General features: G+C 41.9%; 1 protein-coding gene across 1 annotated transcript; it reads left to right on the top strand.

The window, feature by feature from the left end:
• Positions 1-77: 77 nt before the first annotated feature.
• On the top strand, positions 78-10,489 carry ETH_00010345 (trehalose-6-phosphate synthase domain-containing protein, putative; the record flags this gene model as incomplete). Its single annotated transcript, XM_013373163.1, has 16 exons — positions 78-310; positions 667-784; positions 1,131-1,254; positions 1,708-1,937; positions 2,155-2,217; positions 2,797-2,957; positions 3,151-3,261; positions 3,993-4,174; positions 5,018-5,160; positions 5,922-6,004; positions 6,349-6,510; positions 7,121-7,274; positions 8,036-8,101; positions 8,905-8,963; positions 9,550-9,616; positions 10,142-10,489. 16 exons carry the CDS (start codon positions 78-80, stop codon positions 10,487-10,489), a joined length of 2,304 nt encoding a protein of 767 aa, XP_013228617.1.
• Between the last annotated feature and the right edge of the window lie 234 nt (positions 10,490-10,723).

The raw sequence follows: 10,723 nt of genomic DNA on the forward strand, positions 1-10,723 counted from the left end.
TTGGGTTTCGTGCTGCTGGTGCACCTGCGGCGCCGCTGCTGCTGCTGCTGCTGCTGCTGCTGCAGCTGCTGCGCGGGATGCTGTGCGCGGACCTGATAGGGTTTCACTTTTTCGAGTACGCGCGGCACTTCCTCGTCACCTGCAAGCGGCTCCTGGGCCTCGACCACTCCTTCCGCCGCGGGGGCCTCTTGGCGATCGACTTCGGGGCCCGCAGCGTCTTCGTCCGCGTGGGCCACGTCCACGTCATGTTTTCTTCGCTGCAGAAGGCCCTCCGCAGCAGCAGCTGCAGAGCCCGCGCCGACGAAATCAGGTCCTTTCCCTCCCCCGCATGCAGCCGCATGCAGCCGCATGCAGCCGCATGCGTTTTTGTGCCGGGCGGCGCTTTTTTGGTGCTTTTTTGGTGGAAAGTGGTTTTAATTGTGGCTTCGTTTTGCTTTTCGGCTTTTGGAGTTTCTTTCGACACTTTCGGCGCAAGTTTTGACCCGAAAGTCCCAAAAATGCCTTTTCGGTGTTTCGCAGCTGCACGGCTTTCGGGCGCTGTACGTACACCCGAATGTCGAGGCGTTCCGCGCTTCTTTTGGGGCGCTTGTCTTTTCTCTTTTCTATGTATTCACTTTATTTATTTATTTATTTTTTTGTCTTGTTTTTTGTTTTCTTGAAACTCAGACAAAGACATAAAGGAAAATTCATCTTCGGCTCCGTCGACCGCTGCGAACCTCTCGCCGGCCTGCAGCTCAAAATTAGGGCTTTAGACCGTTTTCTCGAGTGTTATGAATACGCCAGAGTAAACCCTAAACCCTAAACCCTAGCTGCCGTAAAGGGCTTCAGACGGTTTTCTCAAGTGTGCCAGGCTAAACCCTAAACCCTGGCTGCCTTAGAGGGGTTTATACCGTTTTCTCGAGTGTTATGAACACGCCAGCGCAAACCCTAAACCCTAAACCCTAGTTGGGAGTGTTTGGAAAAGGGTACTGGGTCGAGTTTGGGGCCTTTCTGTGTGGCTTTTGTGGGGTCTGAGTCTGTGTTGAGTGCCGCGTGTGGCTGAGGGGTCAAAAAGGGTTTATTGACCCTCCAAGCTGACCTTTTGGCGCACTCAAAGCCTCCGAGTTTCGCTTTTTCGCGCAACAACTCAGGGAAAAATTGTCCTCATCCAGTACGCCTACCCAGTCCGGAGTTGGGGCCGTTCGGACGCGGCGGAGCTGGCGGCGCAGCTGCAGCAACTGGTCGACGCGGTCAACGCCAAGTACGCAGATTTCGGTGAGTTTCGTTTCTTTTTCGTTTCTTTTTCGGCTTTTTCTGACCCTTTTTCCCCCTTTTCGCGCCGTTTTAAACCTTTTCTTTCTCCCTTTATTCCCTCTTGCTCTTCGCCACTTCAAAACAAACTTTTTGAACTCAAAAAAAGTCTTTTTGAACACAGAAAAAGTCTTTTCCGACTTTTTCCGCTTTTTCCCGCTCCGCGGCGAACCCGGCTCGCGCGCGCCTCAGCGCCCCACACGTTAAGTAGTTAATAAACTAATTAATTAATTAATTAATTAATTAGTAATGGATGAATAAATAAATAAATAATAAATAATAAATAATTAATTAATAAGAGTGAAAAAGATGGAGAAAGAGGGGTGGGAAGAGTAGGGAGTTGGGTGGAGGTTGTGGGGTGTCGCAAACCCTGGTTGTCGCTAGTGGGTAAACCCTAAATTAGGGTTTGGCGTGCAGGGCGGGAGCACATCGAGTTGCTGGTGCAGGAGGTGGAGTGGGAGGAGCGCTGCAGCCTCTTCATGGCTGCAGATTGTCTCCTCGACACTTGCATTCGAGATGGTTTGAACTTAAACCCTTTTGAATACTTTTGCTGCAGAGAAATGCAAACCCGAACTGCTGTTATTCTCTCCGAGTTCACGGGCTGCTCCAGGGCCCTTGCCTCCCCCATCCGCGTCAACCCCTGGAACGTCAGCTTTAGGGTTTAGGGTTTAGGGTTTAGGGTTTAGGGTTTGGGGTTTGGGGTTTGGGGTTCGTTGTCCACTGTTCAGGGTTCATTGTTCAGGGTTTAGGGTTTAGGGTTTAGGGTTCAGTAGCTAGGGTTTAGGGTTCCTTGTTCCTCGTTCCGTGTTCATTGTTCAGTGTCTAGGGTTTAGGGTTTAGGGTTTAGGGTTTGTGGTTTATCAGTGCGAGGCGGTGGCTGCGGCGATGGACACGGCCATTGCGGGTTGGGAAAACATGGAGTTGGCGGTGAGTGGGGAGAAAACAAAATTTTACTTTTTATTTTAATTAAATTCATTTAATTCTTTTTATTTTAATTACATCCATTTCATTCTTTTTATTTTGATTAAATTCATTTTATTCTTTTTATTTTAATTAAATCCATTTTGTTCTTTTAGTTGATTTCATTTTGTTATTTTCAATTAACTTCATTTTATTATTTTCATTTAATCCAATTCAGGTGGGCCGCGAAAAAACGCACTTGGAGCACAACAGCACTCTTTTTACTTGAATTAAATCCATTTCTTTTCTTTTCAACCAATTTCATCGAATTCTTTCCAATTCAATTAAATTCATTTAATTCTTTTTGATTAATTAACTTCATTTAATTTTTTTCAATTAATTTCATTTTATTATTTTTAATTTAATTCAAGTGAGCCGCGACAAAACACATTTGAAGCACAAGAGCACTCTTTTTACTTGAATTAAATCCATTTGTTTTCAGTTAATTTCATTTAATTCTTTTCAATTTAATTAACTTCGTTTAATTCTTTTAATTAATTCAATTTAATTATTTAAATTAATTTAATTTCTTTTTATTTAATTCAGGTGAGCCGCGACAAAACACATTTGGAGCACAACAGCACTTTGAATTGGGCAGAAGATTTCGTTTTGGATTTGGCGCGAGCTCGAAAGAGCGGCGACTTCGTTTACCACTCGATGGGGCTCGGAAACACCTACAGAATGATGGGCATAGACTCCCACTTCAGGTCCCAAACCCTAAACCCTAAACCCTCGCCAAACCCGCGCCAAACCCTCGCTAAACCCTTGCGAAGGCGTGCAGGGGCCCATGGTGCAAGGCCGTGTGCGGATGGGGTTTGGGGAGGAGGGGTTGCGGGGTTGGCTTTGGGGGCTCGGGAGAGGGTTTAGGGTTTAGGGTTTAGGGTTTGGGGTTTGGGGCAGGTATCTGGATACTTCTCTCGTTATGGCGGCTTTCCGGAATTCGCGCCATCGCGTTTTCTTCTTCGACTGCGAAGGCACTTTGGCCCCAGACCAGAGGCGCCTCGCCATGATGTGAGCGAGGGTTTAGGGTTTAGGGTTTAGGGTTTCGGGTTTGGAGTTTAGGATTTAGGGTTTAAGGCTTGGGGTTTGGGGTTTAGGGTTTAGGATATAAGGTTTGGGGTTTAGGGTTTGGGGGGTGCAGGGGTGGCTTTGCGTTCCTCGCGTTTTGCCGCTGCTGTTTGGGTTTTATTTTTATCTCTTTTTTGAACATGAATTATTTATTTCTAGCTTTTGTTTTATTATTTCTAAATGTTTTTAATTAATTTAATTTATGCAAATTCGCTCCTGAGTGTTAAATTCGAAAAGAGAAGTAAAAGGGGAAAAAAGTGAAATAGATTTAATTGAAATAATGAAAAGACTCAAGTGGATTTAATTGAAATGATTAAAAAGGTTAAAATGAAGCTAATTGAAATAGAAAGATTATAAATGAATTAAACCCAAATAAATGATTGAAATGAATTAAATCGAAATAAAAGAATAAAATAAATTTAATAGAAATAAAAGAATAAAATGGATCTAATTAAAATGAGAAAAATGCATGAGCTGAGCGAAAAGTTGCAAAAGTGGACTTTTGTTTTTTTATCGTTCTCCGCTCGCATTTTGGCTTCCAAGTGTCGTTTTTTCTGGATTTTTTTCTGGATTGGTTTTTAAAATGTTAAAAAGATAAATAGAAGACAATTAGGGGTTTAAACGGCGTTGGAATTGGTTGAAAATTCGCGGAAAGCGGCGCGAAGTGCACGCAGGCAGAAGAACGGGGAGCAGTTGTTTGCGGCGGGGCGCCCGCCCTCCGCGCAGGTCCAGCGCTGTTTAAAAGCTCTTTTGAAAAATCCCAAAAACACAATTGTCATTTTGAGTGGCCGAGACAGAGGCCTTTTGGAGGATTGGTTTCGAGATGTGAAGGGCATTGGACTCTGCGCGGAACACGGTCCGTTCTCCTTTTTTTCCCCTTTTGAACCCTCTCTAAACCCTTTTTCAGCGAGTTCTGGATGTCTTTGAGCCACTGTTTAAGCTCCTTTCCGGGCTGCTTTTAGTTGTTTTGTAAACCCTTTCGAAACCCTCTTTCAGCGAGTTCTGGAGGTCTTTGCGGCACTTTTTAAGCTTCTTTATGAGCCCTTTTTAAACCCTTTTTCTGCGAGTTTTGGGGGTCTTTGACGCACTTTTTCAGTTCCCTTCTGAGCTGCTTTTAGTCCCTTTTTAAACCCTTTTTTCAGCGACTTCTAGGGATGTTTGAGGCATTTTTTAACTCCCCCCCAAGTTTTTTTTAAACCCTTTCCAAACCCTTTTTCGGCGAGTTTTAAGAATCTTTGAGGCACTTTTCAAGCTTCTTTCTGAGCTGTTTTTAATTGTTTTGTAAACCCTTTCTAAACCCTTATTCAGCGAGTTTTAGGGATCTTTGGGACCCCTTTTAAGCTCCTTTCTAAGATTCTTTTTAATTATTTTCTAAACCCTTTTTCAGCGGGTTTTAAGGACATTTGAGGCCCTTTATAAGTTCCTTTCTGAGATTCTGTTAATTATTCTGTAAACCCTCTCTAAACTCTTTCTCATTGAGTATCATTTTCTAAACCCGTTCTAGACCCTTTTTCAGCGAGTTTCAACTTTCAGGCCTCATGAGAACTTCAAATTTTGATTTTTTTGGTGGTTTTGTTGCGTTTTTCCCGCTTTTTCTCGAAATAAATATCAAAACTTGAGTTGCATTCAACGAAACAACTCAAAATGGACAAAACCCGTTTTTAATTTCGCTTTTTGGTCCCTTTTTTTGCCTTTTTAGGCTACTACTACAGACTCGACAAAATCACTGGAGACGAGTGGGGCTGCATGTGCCCCGACGCGGACTTCGCCTGGAAGTCCGTGGCCATGGAGTTGATGCTGCAGTACGTGAAGAGAACCCAGGGCTCTTTCATCGAAAACAAAGTAAACCCTAAACCCTAAACCCTAAACCCTAAGGTCTGGGCCCGACGGGGCCCGCGGCGTGGGCGGCGGGCCAGGCGCGCAGGCGCCACGCGCCAGGCGACCCCCGCAAACCCTAAACCCTAAACCCTAGCGAGCCTCAGGCGCAAACCCTAGCAAACCCTAGGGCGGCCTGGGAAACCCTAGCAAGCCTTAAACCCCCCCAAACCCTAAACCCTAAACAGTAAAGCCTAGCGAGCCTCGGGCGCAAACCCTAGCAAACCCTAGGGCGGTCTGGGAAACCCTAACAAACCCTAAACCCTAGCGAGCTCTGGAGGGCTCTTGGAAACCCTGCGAAACCCTAAGCCCTAGGGAACACAAGAACGCGAGTTTGCTACAGTAAACCCTTTTAGCCTCAGGAACACCCGAAACCCTAAACCCTAAACCCTAAACAGGCAGAACGCGAGGGAACCTAGACCCTAGATAGCGCGTGGGAACCCCAGTAAACCCTAGAACAAACCCTAGAAAACCCTAGTAAACCTTTGTAAACCCTAGGATACGCTAGTAAACCCTAATAAACCCTTCGAAACTGAATTAAACCCCAATTGCGAACCCTAAACCCTAGAAGGGTCCGTTGAGACTTCGAAGTTTAAATTGCAGCGAGAAAACCCTCGGAGGACTTCGCCTCTGTGTATTTACTTCACTTATATGTATACTTCATTATTTATTTATTTATTTATTTATTTATTTTTATTTTTAAATTATGTTTCTTTGTTGCTTTCTAGGGAAGTGCCCTGGTGTTTCAGTACAGAGACGCAGACCCCGACTTTGGCCAGCTGCAGGCCAAAGACCTCTCGAGCCACCTGAGGTAAACCCTAAACCCTAAACCCTAAACCCTAACTCTCAGTCCGCAGCGAGTGCTTCAACCTCAGCTGCACAGAACCTCCACTGGCTCACAAACCACGGCTTAAGCCTGAGGGCTCGCGGCGCAGGCTCAAGCTTGAGGGTTTAGGGTTTGGGGTTTAGGGTTTAGGGTTTTTGGTTTCGGCAGAATCCTGGGGCTTGAAGCCCCTCTTTAAAGAGCGCAAAGTGGCATTTTTCGCGGATTTTCGACAGCAACGTAATTAAACATTTTTATTTGATTAACTTTGATGAATTGTAACTAGTTTTAATTAACTTTAACTAATTCAAATTCTTTTTTTCGGTTTTCAGCGAACTTCTCTTCGGATACCCTGTCACAGTGGTCAGCGGCAAAGGCTACGTGGAGGTGAAGCTCTTGGGGGTAAATAAGGGGCGCGCGGTGGAGCGCATTTTGCGGACTTTGTCGACTTTGCACGGAGACATTGACTTCATTTTCTGCATTGGAGACGACAGGTAATCTTTTTCTTCCTTTTCTTGATTCCGGGCGAAGATAGGATTTTAATGGTCCTTTAGGTCATTTAATTCTCTCTTAAATGGTATATTAAAGTGCCCGAAGCCTCAAAATGGCCTTTTTGTTTTCGAACTTCTTTTCACATGTGAAACGTTTCTCAGTTCCGGGCGAAGATAGGGTTGAGCGGTTTTTTAGATCATTTACGTATCTCTTAAATAGTGTATTAAAGTGCCCAAAGCCTCAGAATAGCCTTTTAATTTTCGCGTTTGTTTTCAAAAGCAGATCTTTTCTCCTTTTCTCAATTCCGGGCGAAGAAAGGGTTAAAATGCCACTACAAAGCTTTTTGTTTTCTTTAAAATGATATATCAAACCTCTTCAAGTCCTCAAACATTTCTTTTAAATCTTCTTAAAATTAGATCTTAAAAACTTCCGATTTACGCCCCCCCATGTTTCGCATTTGCATGTCTTTGGGTCCTTTTTGAACCATTTTTGGTTCTTTTTTTCTCATTTTTTCTGCTTTTTATTCCATTTTTGTCCTTTTAAATCACTTACCAGTCTTTCGAAAGAATTAGTTTATCTTTGAACCATTTATTTCCACGTTTGCCTTTACAGGAGCGACGAAGACATGTTTGCAGTGGTGAACATTTGGAACTCGGGCGAGGGCAGGTCTCAAGAAGGCCCTAACGCCTCTTCTGTGATAAGCCACAAAGGCTATATAGAGCAACGGCCTCCGCCGCAGGCTTTGCCGCGAGGGGGGGGCATTTCGGTGAATTTTTCGTTTTATTTTCCTTTTTTCCAATTGTTTTTCTCCCTTTTCACCCAGTTTTTTCCTTCCTCGCAGCAGTATAATCCCCTCGTTTCCTGCTGCAGCCGCGGCGCTGCTGCTGCTCCTGCTGCGGCAGCGGGAGAGCGCTTTGTTCCTGCGCAAAGGCGATCGCAGCCGCAGCAGCAGCAGCAGCAGCAGCGGCTGCAGCAGCATCAGCAGCAGTTTCTTTCGAGTGTTTTTGTCCTTGTTGCCTGCTTATTTGGCTATTCTGCATTTTACTTTCTTCATTGTTTTGTCTTTTCTGTTTATTCATCTCCTTTATTGTTTGTTTTATTTGGCTTCAAATTTTCTGTCTTTATTTTTTATTTTTATTTTCTTTTCTAATTTGTCTTCTTCTTTTGTCTCTTTCTTTTACCTCGACTGCAGCGTTTCCCTTCATTCTTTCCACCAAGTATTTATTATTTACTCATTTGTTCATTTATTATTTTGTTTGTTTTTTATTTATTTATTTTATTCATTTATTCATTGTTTATTATTTGTTTATTTGTCGTATTTATTATTTTTTACTTTTAGGATTTACTGTTTATTATCTGCCCTTTATGCCGCTTTTACTTCTGCCATTTATTTACCAGAAACAAATTCAAAACAACTTCATCATACTTATTATTTTTCCCTTATTTACTATTATTTATTTATTTATTTATCACTTTAATTAATTTAATTAATTAATTTTATTTATTATTTATTTATTTCTGCTGCAGGCCGATGAGGGGCCCCCCAGCACTGCTGCTGAGGCGGAGGGCCCCTTGGCTGGTTTGTCAAAAGGGGTGAGTTCTTAATTAATTTTAAATTTAATCTAATTATTTAGTTATTTAATTACTTACTATTTGATTTATTTGAATATTTTAATTTATTCGATTACTTAATTTGCTTAATTATTTGATTTATTTAATTGTTTAGTTGTTTAATTTATTTTTTAATTTGTTTAATAATTTAATTTGTCCAATTATTTAATTATTTAATGCATGTAATTGTTTTGTTTGTTTCATTACTTACTTTATCTAATCCATTTAATTTGTTTAATTCATGTAATTTATTTAATTCATGTAGTTGGCTTGATTATTTAATTCTTCTTATTATTAATTAGTTTAATTCGTTTTGTTCAATTTGTTTAAATCATTTACTTTATTTGATTCGTTTGCTTGGTTCGACTCATTTAGTTCGTGTGATTTATTTAATTCATATTACTCTTTTTATTCATTGGATTCACTTGATTCATTTTATTTCGTTTTTAATCATTTAATTCATGTAATTCATTTAATTCAAATCCAAACAGAATCAAAACACTTTCCTTTGTTGGTTCATTTTTTCGTTTTTGAGTCTGTCTCCTTTTCTTTTTATCTCTTTTATTTCTTCTCTTTTGCTGCATTTCAGTTTTTCTTTTTGTTTTTTTTGTTTCTTCTTTTTCTTTTTCTTTTCGCTGTTTTTCTTTTTCCTCTTTCTTTTTTTCTCTTTTTGCCTATTTGTCTCCTTTTGTTTTTTTACTTATCTGTCTATTTGAAATTCCTGGATCTGTCGGCGTCTCTTCATGCTGCTGCTGTTGCTGCTGCTGCTGCTGTTGCTGCTGCAGCAAATGAAGGAGCCCTATGTCTTTACTTGTACAGTGGGGAAGAAGCCGTCTCATGCCAAGTGAGTTTTTATTTAATTATCAATTAATTATCTTTTGTAGTTTTATTATTTTATTTATTTTGTTTATTTGTTTTGTTTTATTTTATTTTGATCCATTTGGGCCCCTCTGTTTGTCTTTTCGCGCTGCAGTGGCTTCTTATCTCTCTACTTATTTTTGTTCCAATTTCTTATTTTCCTTTTTCTTGTTTAATTACTTTTATTAATTTCCTTTATTCTTTTCCTTTTTTATTATTTTTCCTCCATTTGGCATTTTCATCTCCCCTTGCTGAGCTTGACTTTGTTTATTTTTATTCATTTTATTATTCTCTAATATCCGCGTATATTACTTGTTCTTTATTATTTATTATTTAATCATTTATTATTATCTGTTAATCTATTTATGTATTTATTTATTTATTTGTTTGTTTGTTTATTTTTGTATCTCCGTGCCCTCCCGCCGTCATTGCAGCCCATCCTTCGAACCGCCATTTAGTAATTCTTTTTGCATTTTACAACCATTAGTTATGAATTATTGTTTATTATTTATTTATTTATTATTATTTATTTATTATTATTTATTTATTTATTTATTTATTTATTTGTTCAGATACTACCTCATGGACACCGGAGAAGTGTCGGACCTTTTGGGGGCGCTGCGGCTCGTCTCTGAGACGGTGCGTGGGGTGTACGTACACCTCAACTGCAGCAAAACTGTTTTCACTTCTTTCTTTCAAGTTCTTTTGCTGCATCAGCAGATATTTTGTTCTTTAAACCTGCTGTTGCTGCTGCTGCTGCTGCTTCTGCTGCTGCCGGTATGGGTCTATGTTGCTGCATCTGCTGCTGCTAGATGTGTGTGCGTCGCTGGCTGCTTCTGTCGCTGCTTGTTATTATTTGCTGCTGCTGCTGCTGCTGCAGTGTGGGAGTTTGGGGCTTAGGGTTTAATGAATCTAAACAGCACAGAGGCCCCTCAAACCCCTGGCACTGAAACACTTCTGCTGCTGCTGCTGTTTCTGCTGCTGCTGCTGCTGTAGTTGCAACTGGGCGCGTTAACGTTGACTGAGCTGTACGTGTACACCAGTGCGTTTAAATTCTTTTTTTTGTATTTCTAATTTTAATTATGTATTTATATTTATTTATATTTATTTATATTTATTTTTATTTTATTGCTTTCATTAGTTTTTTCTCTTTGTGTCTCTTAGTACGACCAGTTCCACCACAGCCAGTCGCTGGGGCCGCGGGCGTTTGCTGCTTCGACTGAGGGGCAGCAGCAACAGCAGCAGCAGCAGCAGCAGCTAGATGAGGAGGAACAAGAAGAAGATGAAGAACAAGAGGCGATGCCCGTGCAGCGCCACCAGCACAGTCAGCAGCACCAGCAGGAGCAGCACCTGCTGAGGGAGCTGGAGCAGCAGCGGGAGCTGGAGCAGCAGCAGCAGCAGCAGCAGCAGCAGCAGGCCTTCTGGTCCACTGACACCATAAGAACTGGCTTGTCGCAGCTAAGCCTAGACACCGAAAAAGATGCAGCAGAAGAAAAGCCCCAGTCGAATTAGCGAAGCTCGGAAGCGGGTTTTGGGGTGTACGTACACCTTGCGCCCCCTACGCCACCTGCATGTACACCGGATGCATGCACATGCATGCGCGTCGGGTGTACAGGGACTGGGGCTGTGCATGCACTTCAGGTACGTACAGCTGCTTCGTGTGCCACCTCAGTGCGCGTGAGCTGTACATACACTTGATGTGCCTGCGGACCTCTCCTGTACAAGCCAGGTGTGCATGCAGCAGGT

Source organism: Eimeria tenella, genomic scaffold, assembly GCF_000499545.2.
Source record: "Eimeria tenella Houghton genomic scaffold, Eth_scaff122, whole genome shotgun sequence".
NCBI lineage: Eukaryota > Apicomplexa > Conoidasida > Eucoccidiorida > Eimeriidae > Eimeria > Eimeria tenella.